General features: G+C 48.9%; 1 protein-coding gene across 1 annotated transcript; it reads left to right on the top strand.

Moving 5' to 3' along the window:
* The first annotated feature begins 214 nt into the window (after positions 1–214).
* On the top strand, positions 215–15,849 carry EEF1G (eukaryotic translation elongation factor 1 gamma). The gene is made up of 10 exons (XM_033174366.1): positions 215–325; positions 2,090–2,248; positions 3,540–3,603; positions 4,190–4,332; positions 5,435–5,578; positions 6,935–7,064; positions 8,616–8,802; positions 14,227–14,399; positions 14,515–14,639; positions 15,512–15,849. Exons 1-10 carry the CDS (start codon positions 311–313, stop codon positions 15,668–15,670), a joined length of 1,299 nt encoding a protein of 432 aa, XP_033030257.1. The 5' UTR covers positions 215–310; the 3' UTR covers positions 15,671–15,849.
* The last annotated feature ends 506 nt before the right edge of the window (positions 15,850–16,355 follow it).

Below are 16,355 nucleotides of genomic sequence, written 5' to 3' on the forward strand. Positions count from 1 at the left end.
CCACATGAATTTCGATAAGGCAACTCTCACTTTCAAGAATAGGAACCAGAAAATAACCTATCCAACCAGTGAAATATCTTCTGTTTTCTTATCTCTGTGCTCTAGCAGCTGTCGCCGCCCCCTCCCACGTGGCGCCGTCCGCACCCTCCAGTATTGTCACCAGGAGGCCCCGCCCCCTCCAGTGACGCACTATAAGAGAGAGGGGGCGTGGCGAGCGTGGCCTTGTCGTCGCGTTTGCTGGATAGGCCGCGCTCCGCCTCGCTTTACGGCCGCCTCGCGCGACGCTCCTCCTTTTCCTTTCCTCGCTAAGATGGCGGCGGCCGGGGTGAGCTCGCGTTTACAGCTGGGGCCCCCTCGCAATCCGTTTGCATCAGACTTTGGGGGCAGCATTTGGGCCCCAGGAATGGGGCACATCGAAAAAATGACCCTAGCCAGTTGTTTTGGGGGGGATATTGCTGGGGAGAGGCGGTTGGGGTAGGAGGAGAGGGGCAGGAAGGGCCGGGGTGGGAGTGTCTGGTATACTTTCTTTCCTCTCCTCCCCAATTCTAATGTCATTTGGTTCAGGCTGCCTCATTGGGGTGGCTAGACAGTGACAGGGGGCCACATGGGGGATTTATGAACCTTGCCGTGGGAAGGACATAGGTAGCTGCCTTACACCGAGTCAGGCCATTGATCTATCTAGCTCAGTATTGCTTACACTGACTGGCAGCAGTGGCTCTCCAGCGTTTAAGACTGAAGTCTTTCCCAGCCCTCACTGGAGATGGATCTGCATGCATGGCAGATTCTCTTACAATAAGCTGCGGCCCTTCCCCGTAAATTGATGCCCCTGGTGTGTTTGTAGAGGCATTGGTAATGTTTACATGCTGTTATTTATTTATGGGATGGGGGAGTATGAAAGGGACATCTTGTGTGCTGGAATCATGGTGGGGGGGCGTGTTCTTTGTGCCGTTGATCCTCTGTGTGTAGGGGCAGTCTACTGCAGGATAGAGGGCGATTTGGAGAGTGAACAATTAGGATGGGGACTGTTGATTTTCTGGCGTTTCCTGGGATCATCCCTGGCTGCTGCTGGAAAATGTAAACTATAGGGGGATTCTTGAACCTAAAGAGGGGTAGCTCAGTGATTCTTAGCCATGGTGGGGCAGTGAAACCTCCAGCAGTCTATGCTGAAGAAGGGAGACTGTTGGATCTGGCTGTCTGCTGGTGGGTAAAGAAACCTGGATTAAATCTAGATCTGGTCTGAGGCCTTGAATATGTGTGTCAGAGGAGAGGTGGGCCTGGTGCCTTGTTGCACTCCTGGGGGGAGGTGGGAAATGGCTTGTGAAATGGGAGTGGGGGCTTGTGGGTCGGAAGTCTTGAGTGCAGAGCGGGATACAGGAGAAGGTGGGTAGCCTGCTTGACGCTGAGTTAAGGGGCGTAGTTCAGGGGTAGAGCATCTTTGCATACAAAAGGTTGCAGGTTCAATCCTCAGCACCATCAGGTATGGCTGGGAAAGACCCCTGGATAAGATCCTGGGGATTAGCTGCCAGTCAGTGTAGCAGAGTTAGATAGAGCAGTAACTTGACTATATAAGGCTGCTTCCTGTATAGTTGTGGGTTTTTGAGAGGGGGAGACTAGGCTGATGGAGAAGCAGGCTGCAGTGCAACCTTTTGGAGACCCTGGAGGCTGTTCATTGGTGGGTGTGGCTCTGAGGTGGAGTAAGTGTCTAGGAAGTAGTTTATATGGGCAGTGAGGAGGGTGCATACAAGAATAGAAGGCTGCTGAGGTTTCTAGTTCATAGTGATGAGATAGCATTATGCTGCGGGTGTGGTAAGCTCAAGATATCCTACAGTACTGCAGTGTCAGAGTTGCAGTGACTCAAGGCAGGAAATGATGAGGTATGATGGCAGTGTAGGATACTACAACCGTAAGATCTCATACAGTCAACTGTAAGCCATTCAATCTCTGGTTCTAAAACAGCACAACTTGAAAATACATATTTTGGGGAGGATTTTCCCAGAGAGCAGGAGCTGGTGTACTATGCTAGGAATCTTCTCTTGCATATCAAAGCTCTGTTCTGCATTGTGTCTTACACTGATCCTTTCTCTTGCAGACTCTTTACACCTACCCCGAGAACTGGCGGGCATTCAAAGCCCTCATAGCTGCCCAGTACAGTGGCGCCAAGATCAAGGTCCTCTCCACTCCACCACAGTTCCACTTTGGGCAGACCAACAAGACCCCGGAGTTCCTGAAGAAATTCCCAGCTGGGAAGGTGAGTGACTGGCTGCCTCTCCCTGCTGGGAGTCTGTGAAAGGGGAGCTGCCTGTGAGCCTGCTGGGGTCACCTTGTCTGTTCCCAGTTTGCCAGGTGGTGACTGTGCATAGTGGCAAAGGTTTTCTAGATGTGCCTGGTAAAAATATCAGCATCCCTACATCAGAACTGCCTCCACATTCAAGAGACAGCAATGCTTCTGAATGCCAGTTGCAGGAAACCACAGGAGGGGAGAGGGCTCTTGTGCTCAGGAACTGCTTGTGGGCTTCTCATAAGAGGCATCTGGTTGGCCATTATAAGAACAGGATGCTGGACCAGATGGACCCAGCAGGCTCTTCGTTGTGTTCTTAACATGCATATTCTGTGAAGAAGTTGGCAAAAGTTACTACAAATTACTGTGAGCCTGAAAAACACACTGTGTCCTGTGGACAGGTAGGAAGGACAATTCTCTCTCCATCCCTCCTCACTTGGTTTGCAGGGAATTCCTCATGTATGACAACTCGGCAAGTGTAGCATTTATATACTGTATTGGCCTGAATATAAGCAACACTTTCCCCCCCAAATTCTGACTGAAAAGTTAAAGTGCAGCTTATATATGTGACCATGTGATGCCGCTGCTGAAACAGCTGCCCATGATGGCCGTTGGGATGCGGGGCAACAGCGCCCATCCGCAGCTCCCAAGCTTCCCCAAAGCCGCCGAATTTTAAAGGTGTGGCTTATATTCGGGTGCGGCTTATATTCGGGCCAATTTGGTAAATACATTTTCTACAGTGTTTATATAGTCATGTAGAGCATGTTGTTACACCCAAATGTATGTTTGGCACAGTCCTCAAGAGCTGCCACTCTGTTCTGGATGAGGAGTCACAAGCCTGAAAGTCTCGTGGGACTGGGAGAAACTGCATGTTGAAAAGGTTGGGCTGAACTCTTCCAAACATGCTTGTTTTCTTACATGCAAGGAGTTGTGTTTTTGTAATAGGGAAGTATTCAGCCTCGCACCTGCAGCAAGGTAGCCCCACCCCTTGACTTCTGGTTACAAACGGCCATTTGTACAATCTGGATTTGGTATTGCCATTGTACCACTTTTGGAGTGCTGTGCATTGATTTCTACATGCAGTAGTGATGTCAAATTTCAAGCTATTATTTTTATGCGTATTTTGCAATCATCCATGAGTGGGGTTGAATTGATCTTGGCAGGGGGGCACTAGCTGGCTTCCTAGCATTGTGGGTGCTTCAAATGGGACCTTTGCATTATACCAGCCAGTGGCTTGAGAGAGGCTGTTTTTCTTCCATAGGTTCCAGCCTTTGAAGGGGATGATGGATTCTGCGTGTTTGAGAGCAATGCCATTGCACATTACGGTAACCCCAGTCACCTCTGTCTGCTTCTGATAACTTAACAAAATGTGGGAGCAGGGTTTGTGGGCATTGAACAAAGAATTCCTTGGTTGGGTGCTCTTGTGCAGGGCAGAAGGTTTGAGGTTGGTTGACTGCTAGTGGCAGGTGCAAGGGAACTGTGGGTGGCCTGGGGCAACTGCCAGTTCTTGCTATGCCACCTTCCCTCGCTGTCCTGAGTTTTGCACTTGCTCACTCTTCCAAATGCCTCACCTGCTTTCTTAAGAACTACAGATGAGATTCTGAATACAGCAGCCTAGAGGCTGTCGCCCCCCCCTCCTTCCCCCAGGCCATCCTTTTGCAGACAGGTCAACATCTTTTGTTTGACTTTCAGAAGCCGAGTTTAAAACTCCTCTGGTTGTTTTGTTTCTGATTTACTTTATCCTGGCTATTATAGTTTCATTTTTTTTAATCACAATTGGAGGTTTTAGTCTTTGCCTTGGGGGAAATGCACAGAAAGGCAGAACAAGAGTCTGATGGATAAGATAAAGGCAGCCGTGGGGTAGGGAGATGGGTCTTTGCCCTTGCAGTAACAGTTGCTTTTCTCCTCCAGTCAGTAACGAGGAGCTGCGAGGACCCACCAAGGAGGCAGCTTCCCAGGTCATCCAGTGGGTGAGCTTTGCGGACAGCGACATTGTCCCTCCTGCCAGCACATGGGTCTTCCCCACACTGGGCATCATGCATTACAACAAACAGGTGAGTGCCAGACGTAGGTGAAGCTGCCTATGCACAGAGTCAGGCTGTTGGTTCACCTGGTGCAGGATTGGGGAGGCTCTGGCCCTGCAGGTTTTGCTGGACTACCAACTCCCATCATCCCTGGCTGCTGGGGCTGCTGGAAGCTGGCATCCCAACAGCATCTCAAGGGCCCCAGCAGGTTCCCTTGCTCTAGTTCTGTGAGGTTTCTGGCCAATTATTTCCCAGCTATAAGGGTAGTTCTCCTGGACCACACCTACCTTTCCTGTGGCAGGTGTAATATTATGTCAGACAACAAAAAAGTTCAAGCCACAGCTGCAAAGGAAGTGTCAGATGTCAGACAAGAAAAAGTACTACATTGGGGAGAAAAAATGCTGAATTCTGACTGCAGAGAGAACTAGCAGCCCACTTAGACTGCACCCTTGATTCTTTCTTTGCAACCCCAGCTTGCACTGTCATGTGATTGGCAGGCAGGATGCCCCACCTACCCATCAACATGGGCCACAGAAGGTTGGCCTTGTCTCAACAGGCCCTGTTGACATATCCATTTCTCTAGCTAGGCCTGATGGAGCCACAACATGTTCTGCAGGCCAGATGGCTTCTTTGAATCCCACAAGTAGCCTGCTGCTATTTCTCCTCCCCTTGACAACTGGTGCTCATTGGTGGTAAACTGCCCCTGAATCCAGAGGCCCCATTTAGCTGTTGTGTGTAATAGCAAGTTAGACTCTTCTGCTTGAGAGGTCTTTTAAACTGGAGATGCTGTGGATTGAACTCAGGGGTCTTACATGTGCTACGCATGTCCTTGAACACTAGGTGGGTGTTCCTTGTTCATGTAGAGCTGGAGGGGCAGGACAGGCACTTAAAAATAGAAGATGCACTCCCCATCTTCTTTCAAAGTTGCATATTTAATTGATTCATGTTAAAAGCACTTTGCAGGGGATTTTTGTATAGCGGGGTGGCTGTCTATTTTCCTGGGGTCTTTATCCTTTTTGCTGTCTTCTGAGTGCCCTAACTCAATCTTTTATTCAGGGTTGTTTTGGCTGCAGCAGATTCTGCTGTCCCTTCAGGATTTCTTTCTAAATTGTGCATCCCCCTCTCTCTCCAGGCTACAGAGTATGCCAAGGAGGAAGTGAAGCGGATTCTGGCCCTCCTCGATGCCCATTTGAAGACCAGGACGTTCCTGGTGGGGGAATGCATTACACTGGCTGACATCACGATTGTCTGCACACTTCTCTGGCTTTATAAGCAGGTGAGTTCCTGAGAGCTGGCTGAGGAGCACGGGACAGAAGCCTCTGGGCATGGTGGCAAGCATATTTCTTGGTACGATAGACCTACGTGCTATTTGCTCCTAGTAGTTATTGGGCAGGGGCAACAAGATTCCACTTCTCTGGCCAGTTGCAACTGAAGAGTAATTGAAGCTTATGAAGGCCTGATTAGCAGTTCTGCCCTCTGGGGCAAAACCTGCCCAGGGCAAGGAGTCCTCTGGCAGCAGGGGTGGAACCAACACCTCTTCTGAACCCAGGGGTAACCACAGAAGCAGCAATGCAGAGCTGAGGCGGGTCGAAATCTGGTTGTGGGGTGTGTGTGTGTGTGTGTGAGAGAGAGAGGTGTCCTATCCTCACTGTTTGGCAGGTTGCATGCTTTGAACGAGGCTGTTAAGAGCAGTTTGGATAGAAAAGAGCAGACATAAACAACCTAGGCCCTCCAGATGTTTTGGGACTAAAACTCCCATGATCCTTTTTGGAATAATAAATTTTCAGAGTAGTTTTACAGTTATATCAAAAATTATAGATTTGATTATACTATTAGAAATACATAGGCATATAATTATGAAATTATTGTGTGGTTTAATAAGTTAACTGTTTATATTTCAACAACTTTTCTGCTGTACTTTATTTGGAGAAAAACAATCATTTCCTTAATAACAATTTAAATAATTTATTTAACTAAAACAACAACATTATAGTATATGTATCCATGTTAACTGATGTGGTTAATTAAAAAAAACTTAGACTGAGTTTTAGCACACATGAAAAACTTAAAACAAATCCTTATTTCCTGATGAATAGCCTTTGGACTATAATGTAACTTAAATAGAAAACTATCTTTAGAAAGATTTTTCCTCCAAAAGCATTTTATTTTAAAAATCCAATTTATATTTTAAAAATCTGATTTTTTTATTTATTCAAAACATTGATTTTTATCCACCCTGGTTTAAACGTGAAAGCTTCTAACCTTCTTTAAACTGATGGAAATGAAGGGGAGACATGGTAGCCGTCTCCAGTTAGCTGAACTGTCTCACACTGGAGTGAGATGGAGCAGGCTTTCTCCCTGTTGCTCCAGAGGGCAGAACTGGAACAGGTTGGTGGAAACGGCAGGGAAGCAGATGTCACCTGCAGGTTGGGAAACGCTGCAGCAGTGGGACAGAGTCTGCCTCAGGGGGACTCTCCATTGGAGGTGTTTAAGCCAAGGCTGAGCTCACATGTAAGGGATGTTGTAGTTGCATCCCTCATTGAAGTCACTGTCTTATGCAACCTGCTTATCCCAGACCAAACTGGGGGGATGAGCATGTGCCACTCAATCTGATTCCCCTTGCTGTCTTCAGGTTTTGGAGCCGTCCTTCCGCCAGCCGTACGAAAACGTCAACCGCTGGTTTGTGACCTGCATAAACCAGCCTCAGTTCAAGGCTGTCTTGGGCGAGGTGAAGCTGTGTGAGAAGATGGCACAGTTTGATGGTAAGGGAACTAGAGGCCTCTACTTAGATTCATATTTTTTTTAATGCCTTTAAATAGTTTGTGAATTGTCCTTGCTAAAAAGTGGTGATTTATAAATATAAAGAAATGTACTCTGTGAGAACTGGTCCCTGTATTGGGCAGTCTTCACCCTCTCTGGTTCTGTTCCTTGTGCTATAGAAATGAGACGAGGGTGCAGAAAGATGGCATCTCTCTCCCCTACGCCATCTGCCCTCCTTCTGGAAAGTGGGGTGGTTCAGAAACTCTGCTCCCAAGAGCATGGTCTGGCTTACTGTGTTCCTCTGCTGGCAGCAGCATATGACTCTGTTCTTAAAAAGCTCACCGGTGTTATCTGCAGATTCAGCTACCTGATCTTAGATGAATCAACCCAGTTTGGCTTCTTAAACCATTAATCCACCTTCCATCCTTATGCTTTTTCAGATCTGCTGACTTGGCACCTCTGTGGCCTTAGGAATTAATGAAATCTGCTTACTGAAATAATAAATTAATAAGTCTTCAGCAGAGTAGAAAACTAGAAGGTGCTTTTGAAAAACTTGGTGCTGTTTGGCTTGGCAGCCACAAATACCCAAAGAAATTGCTTGGAATTAACAACAGAGTTTATAACACTTGATGGCTAAGGAACGCCCCCCCCCCAAAAAAAGCAGTTCGTCAAATTAATAAAGCAATAAATTTATCAATAAAAACAGTTAGAAACAGCTATTTAAAGCATTTGGAAATTAAAATAAACAGTAAGTGTGAAAAACCAGATACCTAAGTATCTGGGCAGGTTTGCCTAAGCAAAAATGTACAGTCGTACCTTGGAAGTCGAACGGAATCCGTTCAGGAAGTCCGACTTCCAAAACGTTCGGAAACCAGACCTGCAGCCAATCGGAAGCTGCGGAAGCCCCATCGGACAGGGGAAGGGTTTAAAGAACATTAAAAAAACAGAACACTCACTTCTGGGTTTTGATCGTTCAGGAGCCAATTTGTCCGGGAGCCAAGACTTCCAAGGTACGACTGCATTTAGCTGTTTTCCGAAAAAAGTGCAGCAAAGAAGCCTGACTGGTGTTAATAGGCAGGGAGTTCCAAATTGTGGGTGCAAAATGGGCATTATGTGTCTCCTGTAACAGTGTCAGTTTTGCAGATACAGGTGGCTGAGTGGGCATATATGGGGTAAGGCGCTCTTACAGGTAAACCGGTCCCAAGTTGTTCAGGGCTTCATATACTAATTGTGACACCTTGAACTTGGCCCAGTAGCATATTGGCAATGAGTGCATTTCTCTTGAGCCCAGGTGCATGCAGACATGGTCTCACCCCTGTCAGCAGTCATGCATTCCAGCTGCAGCTTTTCCATATCAAGTGTACAAGAAACCCCACACTGAGCGCAATGCAGTAGCCCCTTGAAGTAAGTAGCTTGGCGTGGGTGTGGCCAACCTGTGGCTCTCCAAATGTTGGGACTGCATTTCCCATAATCCCAGAGGATTGGCTGGGGTCATCCTCTGACAGTGCCCCCACCCCACACACCATTTTCCTCCTCATTCCCTCTCTGTGCAGCCAAGAAGTTTGCTGAGAACCAGCCCAAGAAGGAGGTGCCCAAGAAGGAGAAGCAGCCCAAGGAGGACAAGAAGCCTGAGAAGAAAGAGGAAAAGAAGCCCGAGCCCGAGGAGGAGATGGACGAGTGCGACGAAGCCTTGGCCTCCGAGCCAAAATCCAAAGACCCATTTGCTCACCTCCCCAAAAGGTGAGGCCCTGCTCGGGGTGGTGGTGATGGATTGGGAAAGCCTTGGGACAATCCTCAGTTTCTGGATAGCTGGAAAAAGTCCAGGTTTTCAATATTGCAATATATCACCAGCTGAACATTGTGATATATTGAGATATCACAATATCTGAAATAAGGAACAAACTATGCAGAGGCGAACAGGACAGTGTCCTGGCAACTGCTACTACTTAAGGGTCTAAAACTGATAAAATGGTGGTATTAACAATCATCTCATGGTCACTTTCAGCAGCAGGCAAGCCAAAATGCATCCATATGAGACTTTTGGTTTGGGGCTTGACTACCAAATGCTGGTATTCCGGGCAGTCCAAAGGATGGTGATGAGTCATAGTGAATACAAATAATTTGGAGTTGCCAGACTGCCAGCAAAACCAAAAGTCCTGTTGGGATGCATTGTGGCTTGCCTGCTGATGAAACTCTGTAATGATTGATAATATTGTCATTTATCTGTTTTAGACTCCTATTGCAATGTTTAGCAGGTGATATTGAGAGGTTTAGCTGGTGATAACATTGCAACGTTTAGCTGGTTTATCGTGATGTTGAAAACCAGGTATCGCCCTAGCCCTTACACACATTGTGATTCGTGATATTTTGCCAGCTGAAATATTATGAAACAATTCTCATGATGAGTACTTCAAACCATTTTTGCATGCTATCTCGATATATCGCCCAGCCCTAGTGCCAGAGAATTGGCGGGGGGGCCCTTGTACAAGCTTGTAGGCAGCTTAGCAGATCAGTTTCGAGTCCCTTCCACCTTAAAAAAAAAACACCAGAAAATCCCAATTTGTATAATGGGGAAGTCCCAGAGTTGTGCAAGGCACCACGTCTCCCTTTTCCCAACCACCTGATGTTTTATTCTGCCATTTTGGAGGCTCCTCAAATTTTCTCCTGCATTGTTCCAAGTTGTTCGGCCTCTGAAATAAGGTCTAGAAGTTTTCTTTTTTTTAAAAAAATATATGCTTCTGTGTTCTAGTCAAGCTTTTGTTCCTGGACTGTTCCTAAGTCTGGTGACTGACCCTTGTTTTATGGATGGTGTCAGAAGACATTCAGGGCTGGCTGCCATTGGCACAGGCCTTCTATTCAGAATCCACCTCTCCTTCGCTTACTTGCAGGGAGTGTCGGCCAGCATCCCAGGGTGTGCAGCCCTTACAGGCTTCCTGTGCGCAGCTTGCTTGGAGTGAGATTGGATAGGGAAGGTTCTCTGTTGGGGAAGGTTGAGGTGCCCTTTCCTGAATGACCTCCTGCTGCCTCCCAGGTGGTGAGGGCCAGGTTCTACGCATGCAAGCCATTCCCCAGAACCCTGGCAGGGGGAGAGCAGTGTGCAGCTCTGCAGGAATGGCGTTCCAAGCCAAAAGGGAGTGTGTAGCTTGCTGTGTGCTTCCCTTCTGTTTCGAAGGCTGTGGGTGTGAACCACGTACCTTATAATGTCTGCCCTCTGATCCTGGGATCCTTAAAGCTGCCTGTTTGCAGGAGGGCAAATCCTTTCCTAAAGAGCACATTGGGGGGGGGGCTCAGCTTTTCCTTACCTACTAAAACCTGCTCAGGTTTTTTAAAAGCCAATCCACGTGGCAAGATTCTTGAAAGTATTCAGATTGGTCTGGCTTGTACTCTGGACTAAACTGTTGTTGTTGTTGTCGTCGTTGTCGTCATAGTTTATTACTTGTATTCAGCCACTCTGGGCAGCTTACAACAGAACACAGAGGATCTCTGCTGGATCAATGCAGAAGGCTTTTCGATTTAAGCATCTCTTTCCCCCATTGGCTGTCAGCCACATACACAAGCAGGCCCCTTCCTTCCCTGCTGATGGCCAGAGGTGTATCTGCCTCTAAAAATGGACACACCATGGCTACAATCCATCAATTAACTCTCCTCCTCCTCCTCCATCTCCATGAATCATCTAAATTCTAATCCAAGGGGTGGCCATCATGATGCCCTTTAGATGCTTTGGACTACAACTCTCACCATCCTTGATCATTGGTCATTTTGGCTGAGGCTCATGGGAATTGTCGCTGAAAACATCAGGGCACCACGTTGCCTACCCCTTCTAGTCCCTCCTGAAGCTGCTGGGAATCACCACGATTTGTGGCCTTGTTTGGGGGCATTTAAGTGCAGAGAATTCAGTGTCCTCAGTTGGAGCACAGATTACCATACTTTTCTGTGTATAAGACAAGTTTTTTTTCTTAAGAAGTTACGTCCTAAAATTGGGGTCATGTTATATACGGATAGTGCATAGGGTGGGACCTGGGATTGGTTGCTGCCGTGAGCTGGAGATCATCAGTGGGTATTGGACATGTAATTGGTGGCTACGACAAGGGCTGGGGCTGATTGGCTGCCGCTGTGGCAATGAGGCGGGCGATTTGCGGCTTTCATGACACATGCGAGTGTCAGCATTGGGCAGACAGGTGAGCAACCTTTGTCAATCTCTGAAAAAAACTCAACAACTTTGTGCTGCCACCCCCCAAAAGCTCAATAACTACAGGCAATCCTTCCCGCAAAAAGCTCAACAACTCTGGGCAAAAAATGGGGGGGGGGGCGTCTTATACACTGAAAAGTACAGTACCTTTTAGCAATCACTTTATGTTCTGTCTTTCAAGGCAGCTTACAAGTAACATTTTAAATTACTCTTTTAAAACAGCATGCTAAAAGTTACTGTTAGTTATTGAATTTATATCCCACCCTCGCTTCCCCAAAAGCCCAGAGCTGCAAACAGATAAACCATTTAAAAACAAAGCCAAAACAATTCCTCCTGAAAGTTAATAATGATGGAGACAGGCACACCTGACTAGGGAAGGGCATTTCACAACTGGGGAGCCACCATTGCAAAGGCCATGTCATGGGTCAGCACCAAACAGTCAGGATCCTTTCCACAGGACAGTTGTTGGCCTTGGGGGAGGATCCTGGCCAGCAATATTTTCAGGTGGTCTACACAGTGGACCCTGTGAAGAAGGGCAAGGTACTGTAGGGCTTGGCAAACGGACTTGCTTCTCTCCTTTGCATGTGGGGCTTGGCCAAGCGCAGCAGCTCACGTTCTGTCTGAAAGCAGTAAATGCAACTGGTAGAGCTAGTGGGACAGGCAGTTTATTTCTTCCTCTCCTTTCCAGATACTGTATACAATTTAGGAGATCTGCTCATTCAGGGAGAAAAATTACTGAAATGGGCTTACCGCTGCACTATATATATGCCTGCTGCATTTCGGGTGCAAAACCAGTAGAACTGGAGGGCAAGCATATGCTCAGAACTTTGCACAGGATCAGCTCGGGGCAGAATCCTCTCCTGGCCTCCCCACTCCCCCAAGTTCCCCTTGTTTCCCTAGCTGCCCATGTTAGACACTTAGGAGTCCAGACATGGGCAGAAAGTAAATCGCCCTACAGCAAGTGTTTCTGATTCCCAGTGGCTTAACAGCGGCTGTAAGAAAATAGCCTGCCCCCTAAAATTACAAGCTTAACTTGCACACTTGCTTAAAATCACATGGGCGCCCTCCACTGGTTTACCCACTAGGGGGCAGCCCATAGCTGTGCTTTGGCTGTCCCACATCCCATGCCCTGCCACGTGCTAGGGCTGCTTTTGTGCTTTGCCCCAGCCAGGCCGAGCCCACATTCCCTGCTTGGGAGGAAGAAAATCTGGGCAGCGGCAAGGAGCCTTGCTTCTTGGGTGGTTCGCCAACCTGGTGCCCTCCAGATGTTTGGGGCTGCAGCACCCCTGTCGGCCACAGATCTTGGAATGGCTGGGAGGCCAAATAGCTCTGGCAGCAGAGTGTAAAGAGAAAGTGTCAAAACTTGAATGCGTGAAAGAGCAAAACAAGTTGGGGTTAGAAAGCTGGGTTTGGCTTGGCCCCGGAAGATGGGAAGGGCCGTAGCTCATTAGCAGAACACCTGCCTTGAGTGCAGAAGGTCCCAGCCTCAATCCCTAGCACCTCCAGATAGGATTGGGAGAGGCTTCCTGGCTGAAATCCAGGAGCTGCTGCCAGTCAGTGTAGACGCTACTGAGCTAGGTGGTCTTGACCGTGTAAGGCTGCCTCCTATGTTCAAATGTATGTTGTTCACCCTCAAGCATCCGGCAGAGGAGGCCTGCCCAGTCTTGGGGATGGGTGGGACAGCCAACTCTCCCCACCCACCCCCACCCCCATGTAAAACATGTTCCCCTGCCGAGCTGTATTCAGAGCATAGTGTGTTTCTACAAGAGGAATCACACCGCTAATATTGGCCTTGTTGCAACACTGCAGCTGTTACCAACACAAACCATCCTCTGAGCCAATATACTCTGAAACAGTAGCTGACTTGTTTTTGGAAACCCCCCTCCCCTCCCCCATGTGCTCTGTATCAGGCGTAATTAATAGCGTTTGTCATTCTGAAGGCAGATGGGTCATAATACCACTTGAGTTTTGGTGGGGTTTTTTCTTCATCCACACGATCCCTCCCTTCTCCCCGAAAACAGGTTTTTCTAGATTTTCAGCTGGCTTTTCCCTTCTGCAGTGAGTGTGAACTTGGATGTGGGTGGGCTGTGGTTTGGGATCAGCATCTTTGGGACCCAGCCACCCAGTGGGCTTCTACAGAATTTCTGCCTGTTTAGCTAAGAGACCCGAACCCATGATGAACACACAAAAGTGGGCGACTTTCTGGAAAAAGCCGTGGCAATGTCTGTTGAGCAAGGGTAGCAGCCATGCCTTCTGGCCTCCCATTTTAGGACAATTGCCTTTCCTACAGCAGCTGCTCACCTGTGCCCCTCCCTCTATTCTTCTTGTGCAGAATGATGGATTGACTACTGTTCTCTCTATGCACAGTTGCCTTTAGAGACTGGTGCTTTTAATTCCCCTGCCAGGCTGCTTATTGGGATCTCAACTGCATTTTGCATCAGTTAGCTCCTTTATCTCCAGGCTCATTTCAGAGTGCTGCTGCTAATGTTTAAGAAGCGCTGAATGCTTTGGGGTGGGGTTTATTTGGAGGTCTGGACCCGGAGGTCTGCCTCAAGAGACCCTGCTGCTGCTTGTCGTTCAGCAAGTCAAGTTGTCAGAGGACCAAAGACGGGGCTTTTTCAGTTGGGTGTCCCCTGCCAACACACACACATAGAATTCCCTCCCCTAAAACTCCATTTGGCCCCTTCTCTTGTATCAAAGTAAGCCTTAAAAGCATTGCTGTAATTAAGCAAGAGTAGGTTCCGTCTTCGGGAAAGGGCTGTGGCTCAGTGCCAGAGCATGTGTTCTGCATGCAGAAGGGACCCCCCAGGGTCAGTCCCCGCTGGCATCTCCAGGTATTGCTGGGGGGAGGTCCTTGTCTGAAGCCCTGGTACGCTGCTGCCACTCAGTGCAGGCAATACTGAGCCAGATGCGCCCCTGTTACGACCCGACTTAAGGCAGCTCCCTACGACCCTTTCCCATCCTCTTATCTTCAGCACCTTCGTCATGGATGAGTTCAAGAGGAAGTACTCCAACGAGGACACCCTGACAGTGGCAATACCCCACTTCTGGGAGCATTTCGACAAGGAGGGTTGGTCCATCTGGTATGCAGACTATCGCTTCCCCGAGGAGCTTGCTCAGACCTTCATGAGCTGCAACCTCATCACAGGTAAGCCTGCCGTGACCCCAGTCACCGCCACCTCCATTGCTTTCTGGGCTGGCGGCCTCTGAGCTGGGCTGGACGGTCAAGTGACCTCTTTGCTCCCCCTTTTCTTTCCTGTCAGGCATGTTCCAGCGCCTAGACAAGCTGCGCAAGAACGCCTTTGCTTCCGTCATCCTCTTTGGCACCAACAACGCTAGCTGCATCTCTGGCATCTGGGTCTTCCGTGGGCAGGAGCTAGCCTTTCCGGTGAGTTTGCGCCTCAGGGAGACCTGTGAGGAACCGGACCTCTTGGGAGAGCTGAGCTTGACAGCTTCCCCAGCTATTTCTCTCGCAGGAGGGTCAGGGAAACACAGCATTGCCATTAGCTATTCTCACTGCAGCTCAAACAGGTGGCTCCTCATTGGATCTTCAATCAGGCCCACCTAGGCTAGATTTATGTTGCTTTCCCACAAGCAAGGAGCCACGATAGATCGATCAAGTGGGCAACCATGCCAGGAGCACTTTACAGCAGCCTTTGCCAACCTGTGCTCGCTGGGGGCTGATGGGAGTTGTAGTCCTGGAAGGAAGAAAACGTGTGAGGCTATGCACACCTTAGCAACAGCCAACTCTGGTTGTCCCTCCACAGCTGACATGGGCCTCTCATCCACCACCTCTTGCCACATTGTAGTTTGCCTGGCCACAAGCTAGTGGAACTGCAAACTGCAGTGTGACGACCCTGCAGCATTTTTATTGTACATAAGAAAAACAGAATACCGTTGCAAAGTGGCTTCTGTTCACAACAGTCAGATCTAATAGAGAATATCTTTTGCCAACCCGGTGCCGCCCTGCTAGTTTGGACTACAACTCGCATCAACCCTGATATATGGGTCATACGTGCTGGGGCTGATGGGAGTTGTAGTCCAGAAACAACTTGGAGGGCACCAGGTTGGAGGGGAAGCAGCCTTAACAAGATTCAGTGCCAGTGTTTAAATATTTAAAGGTGATTTCCACTTTGGGCTTCAGCAGCAGGGGCTGAGCTGCCCTTGCAGTTAACGGGTGAAGCGGGGAGGGAGGCAGCCCCTTGATTTCTCTCTCGCCCCCTGCCCATCCTGACTCTTCTCCCTCCGTGTCTCCTTCAGCTGAGCCCCGACTGGCAGGTGGATTACGAATCCTACACTTGGCGGAAGCTGGACCCGGAGAGCGAGGAGTGCAAGACGATGGTGAAGGAGTATTTCCTGTGGGAGGGCGAGTTCAAGCACGTCGGCAAAGCCTTCAACCAGGGAAAGATCTTCAAGTGAAGCGTACGGCCAGAGAGCTGGCGAGGGGGGCGGGACTGTTCCCAAAACCATGGACCTAAGGAAGGGCGTCATAGTCTCCGAAGGAGCGGTGAGAGCTCCTGCCACCGTTAGAAACAACTCAGCAGGGAGAGACGTCGTGACATTCAAAGACGTGAATTAAAAACCCGAGTGTGCTAGTAGCTTCAGTGTCCGGTCTGTGCTTGGGGGGGGGGGGGGTGCTGTGGAAGGCCTCAGTGCCAAGAGGAGGGGGACAGCATTTCCCTTTGTGCTCCTTGAGGAGGTTACAAATAGTAGGTTGGCTTACAAGGCCGCCTCTTTCTACACCCCACAGCATGGCCCTTGCCCCTGGCTGCTTCCAGCTCCCCTAGAATGCCTGCCGGATAGAGGGGCCCCTGATTTGTCCTGGGGTGTGAGAAAGGTCAGAAACCAGTGAAAGCTTCTCGCTTTGCTCTTCATTAGCACAAGTTGGGAGCAGGCCCTGTTGCTCCTTTGAGTCGTTTTGCAAAACTCAAGAGCAGTTCTTTAACCCCTGGGGAAACGGATGTGTTTGCCTTGGGCCTAAAGGATAAAGAGATGCGGGGTCTTCGTAGGGAGGGCCTTCCGAAGGCAAGGAACAACACAGATCCGTTTTTGGAACAGAACTAGATCTTGGGGACATCCAGTGCAGCTGAATGTTGGAAGATTA

This window comes from Lacerta agilis, chromosome 17, assembly GCF_009819535.1.
Source record: "Lacerta agilis isolate rLacAgi1 chromosome 17, rLacAgi1.pri, whole genome shotgun sequence".
In the NCBI taxonomy this organism is placed as follows: Eukaryota; Metazoa; Chordata; class Lepidosauria; order Squamata; family Lacertidae; genus Lacerta; species Lacerta agilis.